The sequence below is a fragment of the Oppia nitens genome, unplaced genomic scaffold (genome assembly GCF_028296485.1).
Source record: "Oppia nitens isolate AA-2021 unplaced genomic scaffold, nextdenovo-longstitch-racon4-pilon3 scaffold3_pilon_pilon_pilon, whole genome shotgun sequence".
In the NCBI taxonomy this organism is placed as follows: domain Eukaryota; kingdom Metazoa; phylum Arthropoda; class Arachnida; order Sarcoptiformes; family Oppiidae; genus Oppia; species Oppia nitens.
In genome coordinates, this window is record NW_026533221.1 from 1,853,469 (window position 1) to 1,877,500 (window position 24,032).

General features: G+C 30.3%; 3 protein-coding genes across 4 annotated transcripts in view; 2 read left to right on the forward strand and 1 right to left on the reverse strand.

Annotated features, from left to right (window-relative positions):
- The first annotated feature begins 2,064 nt into the window (after positions 1–2,064).
- Positions 2,065–5,576, forward strand: LOC128958776 (trifunctional purine biosynthetic protein adenosine-3-like). Its single transcript, XM_054304705.1, has 4 exons — positions 2,065–2,386; positions 2,474–3,614; positions 3,688–4,100; positions 4,179–5,576. The coding sequence occupies exons 1-4, from the start codon at positions 2,239–2,241 to the stop codon at positions 5,483–5,485; spliced, it is 3,009 nt and encodes a 1,002-aa protein (XP_054160680.1). The 5' UTR covers positions 2,065–2,238; the 3' UTR covers positions 5,486–5,576.
- Positions 5,577–5,961: 385 nt separating this feature from the next.
- On the reverse strand, positions 5,962–7,652 carry LOC128957601 (sorting nexin-32-like). 2 transcript variants are annotated; one of them, XM_054303393.1, is made up of 2 exons: positions 7,224–7,251; positions 5,962–7,155 (listed from the first exon to the last, which is right to left on the reverse strand). In XM_054303393.1, exons 1-2 carry the CDS (start codon positions 7,236–7,238, stop codon positions 5,995–5,997), a joined length of 1,176 nt encoding a protein of 391 aa, XP_054159368.1. In that variant the 5' UTR covers positions 7,239–7,251; the 3' UTR covers positions 5,962–5,994. The 2 variants fall into 2 exon arrangements, with proteins under 2 accessions (XP_054159368.1, XP_054159367.1); XM_054303392.1 differs by having other exon boundaries at positions 5,962–7,652.
- A 3,050-nt stretch (positions 7,653–10,702) lies between these two features.
- Positions 10,703–24,032, forward strand: part of LOC128958595 (ubiquitin carboxyl-terminal hydrolase 48-like) — a 14,874-nt gene continuing 1,544 nt past the window's right edge. The window contains exons 1-15 of the mRNA XM_054304476.1: positions 10,703–11,069; positions 11,183–11,381; positions 11,463–11,951; positions 12,038–12,736; positions 12,815–13,328; positions 13,407–13,505; positions 13,632–13,756; positions 13,925–14,106; positions 18,568–18,678; positions 18,903–19,027; positions 19,888–20,051; positions 20,273–20,446; positions 20,786–20,917; positions 22,810–22,864; positions 23,669–23,695. Coding sequence (XP_054160451.1) covers positions 10,927–11,069; positions 11,183–11,381; positions 11,463–11,951; positions 12,038–12,736; positions 12,815–13,328; positions 13,407–13,505; positions 13,632–13,756; positions 13,925–14,106; positions 18,568–18,678; positions 18,903–19,027; positions 19,888–20,051; positions 20,273–20,446; positions 20,786–20,917; positions 22,810–22,864; positions 23,669–23,695 — 3,238 coding nt within the window. The 5' untranslated portion in view covers positions 10,703–10,926. The remainder of the gene's footprint in view (positions 11,070–11,182; positions 11,382–11,462; positions 11,952–12,037; positions 12,737–12,814; positions 13,329–13,406; positions 13,506–13,631; positions 13,757–13,924; positions 14,107–18,567; positions 18,679–18,902; positions 19,028–19,887; positions 20,052–20,272; positions 20,447–20,785; positions 20,918–22,809; positions 22,865–23,668; positions 23,696–24,032) is intronic.

Here is a 24,032-nt window from a genome sequence, read left to right on the forward strand (position 1 = left end):
TGATATGATTTATAATTAAACAAATTATTTTTCTCGAAAATAATACTAAATTATAAATAATTAAAACTGAATTTTTTGAAAATAATTTTTTTCTCAAATAAAAATTAACAGTATTATACAGTATTTTTTCTTTTAGTTTTAATTTTATTATTACAGTAATTAATTACAATATATTAAACAAACTAAAATAATAAATATTTGTTTTTTTTGTCTAATCATTTAAACTCTTTTGTAAGGTATATACAGTACTGTAATACTGTAATATTATAGGTATATAATGTTTATATAATTAGTTTGTTTATTGATTTTATGATTGAATACCACGACATAAAATTACATTATTATTATGTATTATTAGTCAACTATTTTTTTTACTGGTGTCTAAACAAACAAACAAAAACCAGTTTATTGTAGAAAAATATATATACCGGTATATACTGTATAGTATTTGAAACATGAATTTTTAATAAAACGCGTGAAAATTACAAAATTATAAATAATTTTTTTTTTAAATTGGTAATAACAGTATTAAAACATTTATTTAATATTTATTTTTAAAAAAACTGATGATCATACAGTATATGTATTTAATAGTAGTTTTTTTTATTTAGTTTAGACAAAAAATAAATACATAAAATACAATATATGTATTTTTAATATACTTTAATATAATGACAGTACAGTAGTTGTAAATAAAAGCTAATATTACCTAATTTAAAAAAAAACAATATTATTAATGATGATTATACAGAAAATTTTAAAAATTAATATTTGTTAGCCTTATTGAAGTAAAATGTTTATCTAAACTATTATAATACAAATTATAATGTTTAATAATATTACAAATTTATATTACTAAATATAATTGACAACTATTAATAATATTAATTTATTATATATATAGTGGCTAAATAATGTAAATAATTTTACTATTGTTAATTTTATTTTTTCTATTACTTAATAGTAATATTTTAAAAATATATACAATATATAACATAAAAATACTAATTAAAAAAAAATAAAATATTATATATTTACAAAATGTCATATATTTGACTTAGTTTTCAGTATTATGTAATTAATTTAAAAGTATTATCATTATTATTATTATTACAATTAATACACAGATATAAATACACAAATGTTTTACTTATGTAATACTTTTATTATATTATGTAATAAAAGTTTTTTCCCTCTCATTTACATTATATTTCTAATCTAATCAAATCATAATTCAATAATTATTGTAAAGTTATATAAACTAAGTAATTACTGTATTATAGTTTAGTACTAAATATGTGTGATATATATATATAATTGTTTGATAATTATAACACATAAATAATCTTTTAATTTTTTAATTAATCAAATTCACTTATGTCTAGTACTTTATAAAAAAAATTATGATTAAAAAATTTTTATTAATTGGAATACCCCTCATATACTACAGTATAATATATAATATTATTTGTGTTATCTATCAATATATTGATATATATAATATTAATTGATATAAAAAAAAATAATAATGTTAGTAACAATTTATAATAAAGTTCAAAATAATTTATCAAATTAATTAATATATGCATCGAAACAATTAATTGATAGCTAATTATTTAATAAAATAATAATAATAACTTGAATTCTAATATATACGTAATATACAGTTATTTTTACACTAAATTTTTTATTAATTAATATACCAATTTGTTAATTAAAAATACATATTTTTTTAGTAATTTTTATAAACTAAAAAATAATAGATAAACTGATAAGAGACTAGTTTGAAAAAAATTGTGTGATTTATTCAAGGATTATCATTTTGTATTCAAGGCTGAAACACACACACACACACATAGATACATACACACACACACACACCACACATACATACACACACATACATACATACATACATACACAACGGTTATCTTTAAGTCAAAAGTTATTGATAATGAAAATCTGCTGTTTGTATAAACAACAAGATTTTATTATTGGAAACATCAAATGTTTTTCAATTTATCCACAAAAAAATAAAATTATTAAATAAAAAACTTTCTATATATTAGTAATGATTAATTATAATTTTATAATAAGCAATCATAGCTATCGTCACTAACATCACTACTTATAAGTTTAAGTTTAAATTGGGTTTTAGTGTCTTAAAACAAAACATAACAAAAATTAATTATTTTTTTGATTAAATAACAAATTGTGTGCCAAATTGACCGGTAAATTATGAGTGAAACGGTATTGCTTTTGGGTAGCGGTTCCCGGGAACACGCCATGGCCTGGAAACTTATACAGTCGCAGCGGGTCCAGAGGATATATGTGGCCCCAGGAAACGGTGGTATCAAACAAATGGATCCCAGGGTTATCACATTAGGTTAGATAACAACAACAACAACAAAATTATAATAATAATTCATATTTGACTAACAATTTTCAATCATTTTTTTCAACAAAAAAAAAGATTTAGATATAAAAATACCGAAACAAGTGACCGATTGGTGCCAACAGAACAAACCGAGTCTTGTTATCGTCGGTCCAGAAGATCCGTTGGACAGAGGCATAGCCGACGAACTGAATCGGCTGGGAGTTGCCTGTTTCGGACCGGAAAGAGCGGCCGCACAAATTGAATGCAACAAATCGTTTGCCAAAGATTTTATGGCCAAACATCAGATACCGACTGCTCGCTATCGGAACTTTGCCGACGGCGAAGCCGACAAAGCCAAAGAGTTTGTCCGAACGGCTCCATTCAGGGCACTGGTAATCAAAGCTAGCGGTTTGGCCGCCGGCAAGGGTGTCATTGTGGCCGCCAGTGTTGCCGAAGCGTGCGATGCCATCGATTCGATTCTAGTAAACAAAGCGTTCGGTTCGGCCGGCAATACTGTTGTCGTCGAAGAGCTTCTCGATGGTCCCGAAGTTTCGGTATTTGCTTTTACCGATGGTATTGATGTCAAACCGTTGCTTCCGTCCCAAGACCACAAGCGAGCCTACGATGGCGACACTGGACCCAACACCGGAGGAATGGGTGCCTACTGTCCCTATCCGTTTGTCGACCAGAAGACAATGGCTGTTATCGAAAAAGACATTTTGCGGAAAACAGTGGATGGTTTGCGAACTGGAGGCAAACCGTTTGTCGGTTTACTCTATGCCGGACTTATGATTACCAGCGATGGTCCGAAAGTTATTGAATTTAACTGTCGTTTTGGTGATCCGGAAACCCAATCGGTTTTGCCGTTACTGGAGTCCGATTTATACGACATATGCTATGCCTGTAGTCAACAACAGCTGCAATCAATTGAACTCAAGTGGCGGCCAAAGACGGCGTGCGGTATTGTAATAGCCAGTAATGGCTATCCGGAAACACCTGTGAAAGGCCAGTTGATTGATGGCATCGACAGTGCCCAGAAAGCCGGTCTACTTGTCTTTCATGGCGGCACTCAGTACAGGGACAACAAGTTTTATAATTCTGGCGGAAGAATACTAACAGTGGTGGCCGTTGCCGACGATTTGGACAGTGCCGTCAATAGGGCACTGATGGGCGCAGAGCTTATCAAAATTGACAACAGTTTTCATCGCAAAGATATAGCAAAGAAAACATTAGACAAGTAATTCAGTCATTTAATTGGTTAAAATTATTTATTAAAAAACATATATTTTTATATATATATCTTTCGATAGACTTCCTCGAGGCCTATCATATAAGGCCAGCGGAGTGGACATTGTTGCCGGCGAAGAATTGGTCGACAATATCAAAAAGTTTACGGATAATACCAAAAGGACAGGTGTTATGGAATCGATCGGCGGATTCGGTGCACTGTTCGACTTGAAAAGTGCCGGTTATGTGGACCCGATTCTGGTGTCGGGTACCGACGGTGTCGGAACCAAACTAAAAGTGGCCATTGAGTACAAAAAATGGGATACAGTTGGTATCGATTTGGTGGCCATGTGTGTCAACGATATACTGGTTCAGGGAGCGGAACCGTTGTTTTTTCTCGACTATTTTGCCTGCAGTCGACTAGAGGTCAATGTGGCGGCCAAAGTGGTCGAAGGGATAGCCAAGGGATGCAAAGAATCAAACTGTGGTCTTATAGGTAATCAATTACATCGCCGGACACTAAATCAATAATTACCGGTAAATTTTAATACAATTTTTAAATAACAAACAATAGGCGGAGAGACAGCCGAAATGCCTGGTATGTATGCCGACGGCGAATTCGATTTGGCCGGGTTTGCGGTCGGAGCTGTCGAACGCCAGTCACTATTGCCACGACTGGTCGATATTCAAGCCACGGATGTTGTAATCGGAGTTCCGTCCAGCGGTGTCCATAGCAATGGATTCAGTTTGGTTAGGAAATTGCTATCACTAAGAGGTGTCAACTATACGGATAGGACACCGTTTGATCCGAACCGTACGTTCGGTGATGTACTACTGGAGCCGACAAAACTCTATGTCCGATCGTTGCTCGGAGCTATCAAATCGGGCAAAATTAAGGCACTGTCGCACATTACGGGCGGTGGTATTATCGAAAACATTCCCCGAACTCTACCGAAACATTTGGGCGTCGTTCTGGATGCGTCCAAATGGACAGTACAGGAGATATACAAATGGATGAAACGGGAGGGCAATATTAGCGATCGCGAAATGCTGACCACATTTAACTGCGGTTTGGGTATGATTTTGATTGTCTCGAAATCGGACGCCCAGTCGGTAGTCGATACGATCGAGTCGACCGGCGAAAGGGCGCACATTGTTGGACATGTTGTTCCGCGCGGTAGCGATCCGGTAGTTGTCAACAATTTTCCGGCATTACCACCACTGACCGCCACAACAACAACAACAGTGGGTCGTGTAGTTGCCCGGAAACGAGTAGCAGTACTGTTGTCCGGTTCGGGAACCAATTTTCAGGCCATTGTCGACTATGTTGGACAAAACTCCAGCACAACTGCCATCGACATAGCGCTGGTCATCGGTCACAGTACTAAATCACAGGAAGGACTGGACAGAGCTGTGAGGGCAGGCATTCCGACAAAGAGATTGTTAGTTAAGAGTGGAGAAACTCGGGAAGAGTTTGATCAGAGAATACAGACACTACTCGAAGAATACACTATCGAATTGGTCTGTTTGGCCGGTTATATGCGGATAATGTCCGACCAGTTTGTCCAGCAATGGACAGGTAGAATGGTTAACATTCATCCGGCACTGTTGCCATCGTTCAAAGGTACTGAAGCCTACAGGCAGGCACTGGATGCTGGTGTCAAATGGACCGGTTGTACCGTACATTTTGTTACACCCGAAATGGACGCCGGCCCAATCATTGCACAATCGGTAGTCAATGTTGAATCGGACGATACTGTCCACAAGCTTACCGAACGGGGCAAACAAGTCGAACATAAGACCTATGCGCCGGCACTGGAATTGGTAGCTCAGGGAAAGGTAGTCATGGATTCCAATGGCAAAATCCAATGGAATCTGTAGTCAAAAAAAAAAATTATTAAACAATTAAAAAAATTTAAATAAAATCTTTTAGTTATCGTATATTTATTTTAAAGGAATGTTTTTTCTTTTCTTATTTTAATATAAATTATTATTTGGTGTAAAAAAACACATAAATCCGAGTGTTTTGTTGTTATTGAATAAATATACACACAATAAAACAACAGTAATAACAAAAAAAAACAATTGATAAATATTTTTTCAATTAAATTAAATTTACATATAATTTAATAATTAATTTATAATAATAATACTGTATTATATAGTAGTAATAATAATAAATTAAATCTTTGGATATACTATATAATCAATTAATAGATAGAGAGAGAGGGAAAGTAAAATCAATAAATAATATAATAATAATATGACTGATTTGTATATATTAAACAAACAATAAATTAAAAACTAATTAATCAATTAATTAAAACAAGAAAAAAACAATTTTCATTATCAATATAGTTATAGTTAGTTATTATTAATTAATTAATTAATTATATATCAAATTGTTTCAATTGTTGTACTGAATTGTGAAGAACGCATAGCATATCTTTGGCGACACAGAGCTGTGATTCGGCAAACGATCGCATATGTCGGCCAATGGCCTCAATCCTCTGGCGATGAAATCGTTTGATTTCAATTCTGGCCAATTCGCTGCACTCGTCGAACGCTTTTTCGGCTTCACGTTTGGCCAGTTCGGCGTCCTGGCGTTTACTGGCCGTCTGTTTCGATGCCTTATCCAGCAATCGGTTAGCCGTTTCGTAATCAATCTGCAGAGTCGTACGCTTGAATAGCATCGATTTGTGCGATTCGTGATACCGGTGCCAATAGTTCATTGTATTACCCAGTGTTACCTCATCGTTATGTGAGACAACGTCCAGACAGTGACGATAGTCATCGAGTCCTCGGGAAAAGAGATTACAGAATTTAATGGATTTCCGATGATTATCGCTGTTGTTGTCGTTGCAAAGATTCAGATTCAATGTTGCAGACAAATGGGACAGTACTTCACATAGCTTTCGGCGGCCATAGATAATGGCATTGAGAGAATCGGACGACTCTTTCAGATACAGTGAGTATTCGTTGACAAAATCGCGTTCTTTCTGAAAGAATTCGTCGCAATCTTTGTGACTGTGCTTCCAATTGTCAAACGAATTGGTGATCAACGATAGAAATCCTTGACCCGAACGAAGTTTAGGTCGGGCTGGGGCTTCGTCGCGGGTCAAGAATCGGTCGATAGCGGGATTGGCACCGAATACCGGATGTTTAACCATTAGTCTCAGATAGTATTGCAGAAACCAACAGTCTTTGTTGAATTCGTCGCCAATCAGTGTCTTGGAATCGGTGCCCATCTCTCGGCGTGACTTTTGTTGGGCTAATTCGGGCTCTATTGGCGGTCTGTCGGGTAGCGGCGGTACAATTAGGCCGTCAAGTTTCTGGGCAGTAATCAGACAGTGATGAAGATATTCAAAATCTTCGTACTGTCGCTGAACTCGGAACTGGCGTTTGTCTTCCGTACGAATCGATTCGACGCTAATCAGTACAACGGATCCGTTTTTGGTGACACTGCGACCCAAATAGACATCGTATTTGGCAACAAACTCGCCGCCTATTGTCCTCTCAGGCGATGAATTAGACGACGAAGAGGAGGATAACTGTTGTTGTTGTTGTTGATCGTCATTTTGATGGTCATTATTATTATTATTATTATTTTGGTTCAGACCTTCTTCCTCTTCATCTGTGTTGTTGTCGTTGTTTTTATTGTTGGACACAACATAACAACTATCACTATCGTTGGCACCATCGATGACTAAGACATTGACTTTTGTCGAGTCTTCTAGTGATGACTTGTTTTTGTCGTCCTCATCGTTGTTGTTGTTTGTCGATGACATTTGATATGTCTTCTCTCTCTTTCAAAAACCACTTCTTGTGTTTTTTTTGGACACTTCTTAAACTCTTCTTATAAGAGATGACTAGACAAATAGCAGCTGAAGACCTGCTTAATGGCAAATCAATTCAATGACTGAATGAATGAATTTGTGGTAAAGAAATAGTTTATGAATGAATAAGAAGAAGAAGAAGAGGAGGAATAATAAGAGGAGTGTTTTGATAGAGAGGTGTGTATTGACTGATAGTATTCATAAAACACAGACTTTTATTATTATTAAATATTATTAATACTAATGACTGATAGCTTAACAGATATTACGTTAAAAATTATATAATAATAATAAATATTATTAGTTAGGGTTGCCATATGTCTCATAAGGATAACCAGTGTATTAAATGTAATAAACGGTTTACTTAATAACAACAAAACCAGTTGTGCAACAAAAATGATTGGTTTTAATTGGTTTAACTAATTGTTTAATAAATTTAATTAAATAAATAATTAAATAATTAATTAAAAATATATATAATATAATATTCTAAATGTATCATCGACACTCCTACCCCCCATTGCATTATATTGTTTTAACGCGCTGACAACAAACGTGTGCCATCGGCACAAATCGATGTTTTCCTTTGGTGACAAAACAGTGCCATCGGCACAGAGCCAATTGACCAATCAAAATGAATCGAACAAAAAATTAAATATTATTGAATTTTAATTTTATCTATAAGTTATTAAAAATTTAAGTTATGTATGTCTTATAATAAGTGACGCTAACATATAGTGGCTTTTTATCGTCTAAAGATAAAAATAGCTGAAGATAGTGATAATTAAATTCAATTATCATCTAATGGTAAAAATAGCTGAAGATAGTGATAATTAGATCCAATAATCATCTAAGGGTAAAAATAGCTGAAGATAGTGATAATTAAATTAAATTATCATCTAATGGTAAAAATAGCTGAAGATAGTGATAATTAGCTCCAATAATCATCTAATGGTAAAAATAGCTGAAGATAGTGATAATTAGATCCAATAATCATCTAATGGTAAAAATAGCTGAACATAGTGATAATTAAATTCAATAATCATCTAAGGGTAAAAATAGCTGAAGATAGTGATAATTAAATTCAATTATCATCTAATGGTAAAAATAGCTGAAGATAGTGATAATTAGATCCAATAATCATCTAAGGGTAAAAATAGCTGAAGATAGTGATAATTAAATTAAATTATCATCTAATGGTAAAAATAGCTGAAGATAGTGATAATTAGCTCCAATAATCATCTAATGGTAAAAATAGCTGAAGATAGTGATAATTAGATCCAATAATCATCTAATGGTAAAAATAGCTGAACATAGTGATAATTAAATTCAATAATCATCTAAGGGTAAAAATAGCTGAAGATAGTGATAATTAAATTCAATTATCATCTAATGGTAAAAATAGCTGAAGATAGTGATAATTAGATCCAATAATCATCTAAGGGTAAAAATAGCTGAAGATAGTGATAATTAAATTAAATTATCATCTAATGGTAAAAATAGCTGAAGATAGTGATAATTAGCTCCAATAATCATCTAATGGTAAAAATAGCTGAAGATAGTGATAATTAGATCCAATAATCATCTAATGGTAAAAATAGCTGAAGATAGTGATAATTAAATTCAATTATCATCTAATGGTAAAAATAGCTGAAAAATAATGAAATATTTGACCTATTCCTCAATTTCTTCAGTTTTATTACCATTATATGATAATATGACCTATTCCTCAACTTCTTCAATTATTATTACCATTATATGATAATATGACCTATTCCTCAACTTCTTCAGTTATTATTACCATTATATGATAATATGACCTATTCCTCAACTTCTTTAATTATTATTACCATTATATGATAATATGACCTATTCCTCAACTTCTTCAGTTATTATTACCATTATATGATAATATGACCTATTCCTCAACTTCTTCAATTATTATTACCATTATATGATAATATGACCTAATCCTCAACTTCTTCAATTATTATTACCATTATATGATAATATGACCTATTCCTCAACTTCTTCAGTTATTATTACCATTATATGATAATATGACCTATTCCTCAACTTCTTCTATTATTATTACCATTATATGATAATATGACCTATTCCTCAACTTCTTCAGTTATTATTACCATTATATGATAATATGACCTATTCCTCAACTTCTTCAGTTATTATTACCATTATATGATAATATGACCTATTCCTCAACTTCTTCAGTTATTATTACCATTATATGATAATATGACCTATTCCTCAACTTCTTCAGTTATTATTACCATTATATGATAATATGACCTATTCCTCAACTTCTTCAGTTATTATTACCATTATATGATAATATGACCTATTCCTCAACTTCTTCAATTATTATTACCATTATATGATAATATGACCTAATCCTCAACTTCTTTTTATATGATTATCATACATTTAATAGGTTTGGCTAGTATATTTTAAAATTTTTGTAATTATTCTAAAACCGTTGAAAACTTAATAATAGATTAAATTCTGATTGGTCTAAAATTAATTTAATAACACGCGCCATAACAATCTGGTCACTTAAGGTAAAAATAGCTAAATTTGAATGACTTCAGAGCGTTAAATTATTATTTATTTATTAATATTTGTTGTAATTTATTTTAATGTTGATGTTACAACAAAAAATTAATAAGTTAATTTTATTAATTAATGTAGTAAAAAATAATAATTGTATTATTTCTATATGTTTTTTTTTATAAAAAAGTAATATACGGTCACATGATTTACGACAACCCTAACAACACACTGATAGAGTGACCCACACATAGAGTCAATGTATTTGTGAGTCGATAATACAATACAGATATAAAGTACAGTAAATACTAGTAATAGTAATAATAATAATGTATTGGAATTGAATTGAATGTGTGTTTAAAAAAACTATTTCATTACAAACAAAACCAAAACAATAATGGCCGCCACGCTATGATATACTTATTTAACTATTTTGACACTACCCTTAAATTACGTTATCATATTTATTGCTTACACAATAGCTATAAATAGCAATAAATATGATAACATAATTTAAGTGTAGTGTCAAAAATATTTAGTTAATAAGGGTATCATTGTGTATGGTGGCCATTATTGTTTTGGTTTTGTTTATAATGAAACAGTTTTTACTATACATTGCATTACAGTTTTTGTTTGTTACGTATGTATTGACTATAAGTATATTGACTGTACTTTATGTGTGTTTTTTGTGTTTATGTTTTTATAATAAACTATTTGTGAAACCAATTGTCATATCGTTTATCTGCAAAAAATAAAATAAAATATATGTTTAGTTACCGATAAGTTTGGTTTCAGGACAACAATTGGTCAAAAAATTCAAACCAACCGCTAATTAATTAAAAAACAGCCAAAGTGTTGACCATCGGTACTACTGACAATTGGTGTCCATCGATGTCTTATTACATATGAAGACATCCGATGATTATGAGCCGCAAGACTAAAGCCGCCAACAATTGCTTTGACTTTGCGGCCAACGTCCGCACCGTCCGCGATATTACCGAACAACACGTCCAGCGGGTCTATCGTCTCGATTCGGATGTTTGCCGTTCAAAGACCAACAAGTAATTGATTGATTGATTTGATTACTTCTTCTTGTTGATCCCAGACATGAGTTATGATATAATATTGTCTTTTTTTTCTCTCTCTCTCTTTCTGTGTTTTACGGATCCAACAGAAACTGTACGCAAAACATCCGCTGTCTGAACGGTTTGGGCGAAAAGCCGTGGCTCACACAGCCGTCGTCGGACAGCTCGACAGCGGCGGCCAATGTGGACGATGTCGACCCAGATCTGGATTTAGGCAAACGGGCCGACAATTCGTTTGTCGGACTCAAGAACTTAGGCGCCACTTGTTATGTCAATTGTCTTCTTCAGGTAAATGTTTTGTTTTTGTTGTCCACACAACAACAGTGTCTAAAAACTTTTCTGTTTGTTTTACGTTTTTTTTGTTCATAGGTTTGGTTTCATAATCCGATATTTCGGTCACTGATCTACAGATGGAATCCAGACCACGACGAAGACGAGATTCGTCTCAATCAGTTGACAGCTTCAGATGATTTGCCAGACAATGGCAACGATGAAGATTTCGAACCGAAGACTTGTATCGGCAAATTGCAAGTAATCTTTGCATTGATGCAGTTTGGTGTACGAAATTCAGTTGATCCCAAACCGATTATCGATTGTCTCGAATTGGACGCCAATCGACAACAAGACGCACACGAATTTTCCAATTTATTCTTCTCGTTGGTAGAGAAGAAGCTTCAGTCACAACGAGACGATGGCGTACGCAATGTCATAAAGAGTCAGTACTGCGGCAAATATGCCTACATTACCAGTTGCCGAACCTGCGAGTCCCAGTCGTCCCGTGAGTCCCAGTTCTATGAATTGGATCTTAATATCAAAGGCTGTAAAGACATTAGCGAAAGTCTTAATCAATATCTAAAGGTTTGTTTGTGACCAATAAAACTCATTGAAAAAATTTGATTTTACCGATATTTACCCGATTTTGTTGTAAATTACTCTATATTTAGGTCGAGAATCTCGAAGGCCCGAACCAATACTATTGCGGAAGGTGTGGCCAAAAACGCGATGCCATCCGATATATCGAATTGAGACAATTGCCGCCCGTTTTGAACATTCAATTGTTGCGTTTTGTTTTCGAACCGCGTATCAGAAAACTCAACTCATTCTTCAAGTTTCCCGATGTTCTTGATTTGCGGCCATATTTGAAATCAGCTGACAGTTTGACGCCCCAACAGACCACTTACCATTTGAGCGCTGTTCTCATACATCGCGGTCCGAGTGCCAACTCTGGCCACTATATCGCACATATCAGAGACGAGAAAACAGGATTTTGGTTCAAATTTAACGACGAATCTGTGGAACAAATTGAAGGAAAAAAGTTAAAACTGGATTCCGACGATATCATTGTCAACGATGAAAATAAAGAGATAAATGGTGGTAATGGCGGCAGTACTACTACTAGTAGTAGTAGTAGTGGTAGTGGTAATACCACTTCATCGACGACCGCGAAGAACGACAAAAAAGAGAACAATGTTATTCATAATTCAAACAATGCCTATATGTTGGTCTACAAGAATGAATTGCAACGAAATGCCGATTTGTCTGCCGATTGCAACAACTGGGGACTACCGGACTATTTGATTAAGTCGGTCGATAGAGACAGACAACTGTTCGAGGAGTCGATTGCCGAACAAAAGATGTTAAAAGTAATTAAGAATTTGATTTGAAAACCGAAGAACTTTTACTGAAATCATTGAAATTTTATTTGTTTTTTTTATATATAGAAAGAAGAAATGATATTATTTACCAAACGAAAGATGGAAATCCAAGAAATCTATAACGACTTATTGGCGACTACTGATCGGCGACCACACGAATTCATATCAAAGAAATGGCTGATGCAATGGTTAAGTGCCAAACCAACCGAACAGATCCAACCGGTGAACAACAACGATCTGGTCTGTCGTCACGGCAAACTTGATTTCAAATGTTTGTCGTCGATCAAATGTATAGCCAAATCGGGTGCCGATCGCCTCTACGATCGATATGGCGGTGGACCTCGTATTGGATCCGATTCGTTGTGCATGGACTGTGTGGCCAAACAGGTTGAACTTATTCAGGTTAAGGCAAAAATCGACGAAGACATCAAACTGATTACATCACAGCTCAAGTTTACTGTCCATCAGACTGACGATGCATTTTGGGTCGGAAAAGATTCGCTAAAACAATGGAAACAAATGAAATTGAAATTAGTTGAGTGCAATAACAATACTAATAATAATGACAACGAAAAAAATGGTTTGTTTTTTGGTTTTTTTTGACGGGTATTTACGGTTAATTAATATCTACTATTTTTTTCCCGGGGGGGGGTATTAGATATATCGGACAGTTCTGTCGAAGTGATCGACAATAATAATGATAGCGATAATAGCGATAATTTAATTGGTTTTAACGATGATATTATTTGTGTTCATGGTTTGTATAATAACTTTTATTTATTTATTAATTTATTGTTTGTTTCGATTTATGAAAAAATAATAATAATTATATATTTTGTATATGTTTTTTCCCCATCAATTGGATACTCTATCATATCAATAGGTCAGTTGACCACCGATGATAACAAACGTCGATTAGTTAGTCGACTGGTTTGGCAGACATTGAAATCCCATTTCCCAGACGCCCATCAATTCACCAGTGATAGCCTTGTCTGTGAACAGTGTAATGTACGAGTGTTTTGTAAAAATTTAATTTATCAATAATTTTAGTTTTTTTAAAAAAAATATAATATCATTAGATGGTAATCGGTATATTAAAATTAAATTTTTTATATAAAAAATAATTATTAATAACTATATATATATATGTTTTGGGGGTTGGGTTGGGCTGTTTAGTTGCTTAACTTAGAACACGAGCACCTGAAGTCGCAGCACAAAGAGATGGCAACTATACAAAAGTTACGATTACCTCATCTGTCAGCTGAAAGACATCGACTACTATGGGATGAGCTGGAGATCGCCCAACGATACTATGCATTGAGCCGAAAGTTTCTTATTTCATGGAAAAAGTTTGTTAAGTAAGTGATTATTTAGTTATTTATTTATTTTTTAATCGGAAATATATATATTTTGATTAATTGACTGATTATTATTATTATTATTGATATTATTTGAAAAATATATTATTTATTTGTAATGAAATTTCTAAATGAATATGTTATACAATTTAATAATATTTAAATAATAAATACTTTTATATTTTGATTTGTATAATACAGTATTTATCTAATACTAGTAGTTAATGGCTTAATACTAGTAGAGTATCTTAAATATTAATATTTATAACTTTTTTTTTGAATATAAAAACTATAATTTTTTTGTTGGTATCTGTTTTGCTAAAAAGTTGCAAAATTATAGTACAATTTTTTTAAAAAAAAATTATATCAAACATTATTTTTTTCACATACACTAATCCGATTGAAAGTTTATGAATATCAATGAAATTTGAAAATGTTTTTTTTTCTACAAAAAAAAAGTTTGAATATAATTTTTTACAACAAAAAAAACAAAACAAAAGTTATTATTACATAAAAAAATTAATGTTTTTTCAATTGTCTAAATTATATACAAAGAATATATCGTTTTTATAATATATATATATATATATACTGTACTGTGTATAACATACCGGTAGTACTTAAATGTCTATAAGTTATATATGTAATACACTGTTTGGTACTGTAAGTTGTATAGCATTTTAAGTTTTTATATATATGTAAAAAAAAGTTAAGTTATAAAAGAGATAAAGTTTATAATTTTTTTGGAGTAATTTTTTTATATATATATATATAAGGTAATCACAACAATAGCTGTCATGGTTTTAATGAATTTTCAAAGTTAATTTTCTTAAAAACTAAAGACAATTAAATACTAAAATTTTCTCCATCATCTTCAATAATTATTACGCAATGTATATAGAAATTATTATTTTTACTTTTAAAGTATTTCTTAACTTATTTAGCAAAAAAAGAAATTAAGTCATTTTTGACATAACCTTAAATTATTTATTTTAAATAAACTAGACATTTTTTTATAATTAAAATTAAAGGATATTTTGCTAGTATATTAACAGGGTTATATAGTGAATAAACAATAATTTTTTATCCCAACTCTTTCAACTATTTTTTTAATCATTTAGTAACACATTTTAAAATAATATTGTGATAAAAGATTATTTGAGTTATTTTTTATTAAAACATCACTAAATTTTATCAAATCATTTATAGATTTATGCATTAAATGTTAATTTATATAATAATTATTAAACTGATAAATATTTTTAATTTTTTAATAACTTATTTTATAAATATTGCAATTTACTAAAATTTGATGATTAATTGCCAAAATTTTATAATTATAATTAACTTAGATATTTTATTTTTTATTAATCATATTTAGAGACTCATAGAATTATATTTTATACAAAAAATCTATTTTATCTTACTTCAAGACTAAGTTATAAATAAAATTAAAAAAAAATTCATTTTATTCAGCTTATAACAAAAAGTTATTATTTAATTTATAAGTATTTTTTACTAATTTATGACAAATAATCTAAAACAATGTTATAATAGAAGATGAATATATTGTTTAATAGAGGACATAAAAAATTTGATTTTTAACTTTTATTTAAAACTTAATTATCGCTTAACATTTATCTCATCTTATTTACTAATAATCGTCTTTAAAGCTTTAATTAAATCTTATTAATTTTTGATAATTTTTTTAAATAATCACTAAGGTAACCACTATAGAATTGTGAAATTAAAAATGATAATTTATGATGAAATCATATAAATTATAATTAAATTAAAAATTTATGATTTGTAAATTTTGGATCATATTTATTAAAATGGCCATTTTATCTTTAAAACAAATAATTTTAAAAATTTTAATTATAAAATTTAAAGACACATAACCATTTTATTTTAATAAAAAAGAATTGCATTTTTATCATTAACAGTAGCTTCACAGGAATAACTTAAAGTTGATACATTTCAGTGTGACAGAATTTTTTGTGGTTATCTTATATTTGTAAAAATGTAGTAAATTTTTTGTAGTCAACTGTTCTCACTTGGCTTTGGGGACGACTTATATATCTGGGGATCACTACTAATAATAAAAGGAATAGAGAGAGAGAGAGAGAGAGAGAGAGAGAGAGAGAGAGAGAGAGAGAGAGAGAGAGAGATGCACTGGTATTATGTATGCAATGCTTCTCATGACATGCCATTTGATTGGGTCTAGTTCATAAGATCTAAACTCATTTGACCCAAACTTATTTGACCCAAATCATTAGAACCAAACTTACTTGACCCAACTCATTTGACCCAAACTCATATGACCCAAATCACTTGACCCAAACTCATTTGACCCAAATCACTTGACCCAAATCACTTGACCCAAATCATTTGATCTAAATCATTTGACCCAAATTACTTGACCCAAATCATTTGACCCAAACTTATTTGACCCAAATATTATTTTATTTTTTCAAACTATATAATATATATAAATGATACAAAACTTAATAGTTAGAAAATTTAGAACATTAATATTTATTCCATATTCATTTTTTAACCAATTGGTAATATCTCTGGCTTTTTATATAATATTTTTAAAAATTAATATGTAATACTATTTACAGTAAATAAATATTAATAAGTTCTAAATTTTATAACTATTTAGATTATTATTTTATTAATTTTTGTATCATTTATATATATTATATAGTTTGAAAAAATAAAATAATATTTGGGTCAAATAAGTTTGGGTCAAATGATTTGGGTCAAGTAATTTGGGTCAAATGATTTAGATCAAATGATTTGGGTCAAGTGATTTGGGTTAAGTGATTTGGGTCAAATAAGTTTGGGTCAAGTGATTTGGGTCATATGAGTTTGGGTCAAATGAGTTGGGTCAAGTAAGTTTGGGTCAAATGATTTGGGTCAAATAAGTTTGGGTCAAATGAGTTTAGATCTTATGAGTGCGACCGCATTTGATTGATGACACCCTAAGCTATGAGTTATCCATATCTCACTAAACACACCCAATATTTCTTTATATATATATATATATATATATCTTTTTATATATATTATTATATTGACTACACATCTTACAGTGCAAAACACACACACATATAGACACAAAACATAGCGATCATAATCTTGAAACCAAAAAATAGTGTATTCACTAAATAATGTATTTTTGCACATCTCTTGACATTCATTTATATTATATATAATATAATATTGAATATAATCTTAAAAGGAGTCTCAAACACACAGTTGTTTGCCTATCATTTTCATTGATTTCTCTCTCTCTCTCTCTCTCTCTCTCTCTCTCTCTCTCTCTCTCTCTCTCTCTCTCTCTATCTATCTATCTATCTATCTATCTATCTTTAATAATCAATTGTCGGCTATTTTTCATTTTCTTAATTATTTTTCAATTACTTTTTTATTATTATTGAGAGACTATCATCTTATATGTATATATGAGAAATTCATATAGCATTTACTCGAAAATGTCTGTATAATTAATCATAAAAAACAATATATATATATATATATTACAAGTTTTAAATATACGTAAAAATTAAAATGCATTTTTCACATGTATAGCAATTATACTGTATAATACACACTACACATAGACATGGGATGCTTCATGTCGTCAACTGTTATATAATATAACAATACCCAATTGTTAGGCCATATATGTTATGTATGAGCTTTGAAAAGTCATATATACTGTATAGTGTATATATAAAATCTCCCACAATTTCCTAACGAAACATACCAGTGCTCTCACACACATACCTAGACTTTCCTATATAGAGATAGATACTAAAAACTTAATCAATCTCTTTCTTGTTGGTTGATTGTGTCTGTGTGTGTATGTATGTGTGTGTGTGTGTTATCCACAAAAATTTTTTAGATACAGTATCTATAATATATTTATTTTTTGTTATATAACTTTTTTTTTCTCTCGAATTGATTAAAATTAAATTAATAGAAAATCTGGTTTAGATATGGGGTTATTGGAAATTTACAAAAAAATATAAATAATTTTATATAATAATAATTAAAAAAAATATATTTTATTAATTTTATAAATTAAAATACAATATATATGTTATTTAATCTCAACCTAACATACAATATCAATGAATAAAAGAAGAAAAAAATTACCATATATTTCATAACAATTTATTATGCAATTTATTTTAAACAACAATAAAAATTACACAACAAATTGAACTTTTTATTCAATAATAATAATATTACCCGAAAAAAAACACAATAAAGTATTTATTATTTTTAGCTGAAATGTTTTCAACAATAAAAAAACATGAGAGATAACAACCATTTATTTTACTAATAAAATTTATTTTATTTTTTTAAAAAATGATATGACTTATCATCTGTTTTTTGTCATCACAAACAATATATATATATAAAACTTTTTTTTTTATTTATTAGTGATCCGTCGCGAAACTCGCCGCCGGAAGCCATTGACAACAGCGGCCTATTATGCGCTCATCAAAGGTTCTTATATCCCACTTATAGTGAGATTATCGGCACCGATAGCAAGTATGTATGAGCGGCCTATCTATATCTATCTATCTATATGAATGCCTGTCTGTCTATCTTAAAGAGAGAGAGAGAGAGAGACCTTATTTTATATGTACCCTTTTTTCACTTAAATAGCCCCCCACCCCAACCCGTTATCAATATACTTGTGTATAAGATATATAAGCAATTTTGTAACCATTTATATGTTTTTTTTGTTGGTTGGTTGGTTTGTGTGCTGAAAGGTTTGTGATCGTTACCAATGAGGAATGGGATGCACTCAACACTTTCTACTCGTGTGACTCGACCATCGAGTTCTTTCTCATCGATGACATTGAAAACAATATGAGATCCATTATGTCTATTCCAGGTATTACTTATATATTTGTGTGTTATGTGTGTGTGGATCCATATCATACACACACACACAGACACATGATTAGCATATTTTAAGACATTTTTTTGTGTGGATAGTTGTGAAGATAGATTATCATATAGATATGCAAATTTATACACCAAACAAAAAAAATGATTTAAAATTTTTAAAATTCAAATGGTTTATCAAATATTATATTGAATTTAAATAGATTATAAAAATTAAAAGCACATTCAAAATATTATTTAAGGCAAATATAAATCTATAACATTAAATATATATATATGATATGATTAGGAGACCTTGATGAGTGTGTGTGTGTGTGTGTGTGTGTGTGTGTGTGTGTGCCAGTGCCTACAATATAGTTTATACTGTATTTTTTTAAATATGGAAAAAGTAATCAAAAAGTCATCAAAATCATATTAGATATGTGATTGTTTGTATAGCATTTTGCACGGCATTACTATCTAATACATAGTAGTAGGCAATCGTGGCTATGATTTGTAATAATAGCCGTAATAAAAAAGCATTATAACATCATTTTGTGTTTTGTTTTTTATCTCACACACACAGTATATGTGTTGTATTAGTTAACCCTCCATATAATACCCATAGTATTTACTGTTATATAAGTTTATTATATAATACTATATATACTGTATATATATATATATATATATATATAGAGTTTGATTTTTATATGAGATATCAATTTGTGAAACCCATTGAGAGTTATAGTTAGCTAATCATTCAAACAAATTAAATTTGATTTATGTCGTGAATATATATATATATATATATATATATATTTATTATTAATTTTATTTTTATTTTACTCCCATTTACTCCCAAAGAGTTTTGCGAGTCGTGCTATCAAAGTCTATGTCTTCAGCAAGAAAGAGATCGACTGACTTACAAGAATCAGCCAATTTATGTCCGCAAAGTTGAGAACAATGAAAGCAATTCCGAAGAGGATTCGCACGGAAACCAAGAGATCAGCGGTGATTCATACCATTTGGTAGGCCATCGTCATCATCATCGCTAACCCCCCCCCCCCCTCTCTCTCTCGTTATCTAAAAACCACATAACCCTATGTTTTATTAAAAATCTCATGAATACTCAATGAATATTTAATTATATTATATATTTTTGTTTCTCTATAATATATCCGTATTTTTTTCATCATTATTATTATTATTAAATTGCATTCATCTTCTCCTTCTTTTTCTTATAATAAAGAAAACAAATGGCAAAAAATTGAAGACCGAAGAGACCAATGGCGTGACCAATACTATACAGACAAACCATCAGCAAATGGCTGGCCTGAGAAGGAGTTCCCGCCGAAGGAAGAACAAGAATGAAAAAGAAATCAAAGTCTCATCAACTGATAGTCTACTCGATCTTAAAGTACAGGTAAACAACACTATACTGTATAGTATTTTTAAAAAAACTTATTTTATTTTGTTGGAAAAAAAATTATTATACAATTAACAAGCAAATTGTAATCCCATAGTAATAATAATAATAATAATAATAATAATACAGTATTATTATTATTATGTGATTTTATATTTTATTTTTCTCAAAAACTACCCATAGATTTATACTAATTATAATTTAAAAAAATTGTTTATTGCATTTATAATTATTTTTAAAAAAAATTTTTGATGCAATTTTTGTTATACAATTGTAAATATTTAAGATATTATTTAATGATATAATTATACTTTTATTTTTTTTTATTTTTGTCAGATAATGAATATATTCAAAGTGGCCACTTATGACCAGCACTTGTCACTAAATAGTCGACCACTTGAGACCTATAATAATAGTAAGACTCTGGCGGAACTCCATGTGGAACCCTTTTCCCTAATAACTTTAACAGTAAGTGATCAGTGTGATTTTTATTATTATTATTATTATTACCTGTGTGCAATATAAACTAGGGTCTTACCAGTGCACTTACATACATAAGCCAGGTACAATACTAATAATAATAGTAACTGTGAATACACACACACAATATATACAGTAGATCTATATATGAAGGACAGGTATTATAAATGGATTGTATGTGTTATATGTCTCATGGATTTAAAATGTAATCATTATATTATACATTTAGTGTTGTATACAGTATATATATACTGTACCTGTATATAAAGTATAGCTAAAAAATACATTACCGTATTTGAAAAAATAATAACATTGCTTAAATTGTTTGCATCTATTATATCATTGAATAGGGTTAGTGGACATGTATTTTTAGATATAAACTTCCCATAGGACTTACCATCAAATATCAGTATATATATACAGTATATGGATAGTATTGAACTCTCTCTTACCAAATATTCCCACCCTTTTGCTAACCTTGACATTGAAGGCTACCTTTGAACTACCTTTTCGTGTATATATATATATATATTTACATCACTTTTATATATAAATATCTACAAAATATTTTATGCTGTATTACACTATTACTACTATTATATTATTATTACATAAAACGGTAAACCCTTTGCTTACTACTGCCTGTTCACTAAAAATTTTTAGATTTTTTTTTTCTCTCACTTCTGGTAACCCTTTCCTTATAGTTATGTATATATAATTTATATATATATATATAAATATATATACAGTATATTTCTATTAACCGATTCCGTGAAAGGGTTTTTTTGAGAGAAGTCCTAAGAAGCGCAACACAAAAGGGGTTAAACAACGGGTGAAAACACACCATTGATTTCAATATCGTATATATGGATGGCATGAATGATGAATCCAGTGATACAATTCTTGAGAGAGAGAGAGAGAGAGAGAGAGAGAGAGAGAGAGAGAGAGAGAGAGAGAGAGAGAAGGGGTTGAATGTGAAGCTCCCACTACTACTACCCGGGTTTAAACCCCAAATGTTGATCTTGAAGCCTACCTTTTTGTTTAGTGAAACAACCAGTGCATTGCACTGGTGTAACTGCATCTCTTAAAAATGTTTAACTCATTTCACTTACCCATACCTTGGTATACCTGTCAGCTCACTCACTCATTTCACTCTCATTTATCCTACTGCTGTCCTAATATAGTATGTATAGCTCCAGGTTCTCACGGGTTTTGATTATTCAGTTAAAAGTTATTTGAGAGCACTTTTTACAGTCTCTCTCTCTCTCTCTCTCTCTCTCTCTCTCTCTCTCTCTCTCACTCACTCTATCTCTCTCTCACTCACTCATTACTCTTTAGTAACAGCCATACAATTGAGATGATCAGAGAATAAGAGCTACAAAATAATAATAATAATAATAATAATAATAATAAAAGAAATGAATAATTTTTAAGAAGAATTAGTATCGATTTGAATGCCATGTGTTTTAAATAAAAAACACATCCCATACCTACCTGTCCCTTATAGTAGTAGTAATACTGTACCTTATCTTATATATGATACAATACTTTACATATAAATATATACATTATGATAATATAAAACTTTATGATAATATTGATGATACTCTTACCTTATATTATATATACAGTATAGAGTAGTTTCAACCCACTAAGCGGTTATATATATATATATACAGTATATATACTGTAATAAATAATGGTTTTATTAATTATTAGATGTCATCCTCTCTAACATATAATAATTAGTATTAACGAAATATTAATGCAAATAACAACCAGAATGTATTTTAATGATATGCATTGTATTTATTATTCATTTATTATTTATTTATTTTATTTATTTATTTATTTGAAATTTTTTCTTCTCTGATGAACAGGTAGATGAAGAGCCCAGCAATGAGTGCACTCTCATTGATGACGATTACATTAAAGGTATTTAACAGACAACTTATAATATAATGTATATACACATCACATAAATGAATCGCTAATATGTTGTTTTTTATCGTTGAGTTTTACTTTACTTGAAAAAATCATAACTACATTGTGTGTGTGTGTGTGTGTAATCATTAAATTAAATCAATGCTATTAAATATATGTATATATAAGATACACTCACTATGTGAGAGAGAGAGAGACAATGCCCGAGGCCTTTGACATAAATATATATACAGTATATATTGATTATACTGTATGTCTGAACCCATTTTTTTGGTGGTGAAACATTAAATTATCATTAATTATTAACGCTCGCTATGAGTTAGGTATATACAGTTTATATATATATATAAGGGTTAATATTTCAAATAGTAATATTATTAAATATAATTACTTCAATATTCATGATTCATAGACAAATTATAGACCTATAAATTAGACGGTTAGCCTGAATATATCCGGTCACCACCAAAAAAATGTCTACCCTTCCCCTACCCGATCTGTCAGTTTGAGAGAGAGAGAGAGAGAGAGAGAGAGAGAGAGAGAGCATAAGGTGCACACACATACTGGCCATTGATTATTCAATAAATAAAAAAAAATATTAAAAAAAATAAATAAAAGCATGAGATGTGCAACATATGCCAACTATTTTTTTATTGCATCGAAAAAAACAAATTGCATTCAAAAAGTGTGACAATTGCATACTACAGTATATACACTTAATATTAATTTTTTTTTTTTAATATAACTTTAAATATATCTAACCTTTTTCTCTCTGTTTTCATTTGTAACGTATAGGTGCTGTGCCTGAGATAGGATTCAAGGGTAAGCTAAAGGATCAAAAAAAAAATTAAACAATTTTTTCTCTCTATCTAATTGATACAATCATATGCAATAAAGAAAGGAAGGTATAGGTGCGCAATGTGTATATATATATACAGTACGGTAATCGTTTATACCTTACATAAAAAGATATTATGTATGAATGGTTTTATGTATGCACTGGGAGTTTTATAGCTACCCTTCTATCACTTAAAAACGGATGCCATACTCTCTCTCTCTCTCTCTCTCTCTCTCTCTCTCTCTCTCTCTCTCTCTCTCTCTCTCTCTTTAAAGCTTTTTCTCAAAAAAAAAGTTTTTTCTGCTTTAAACAAAAAAATAG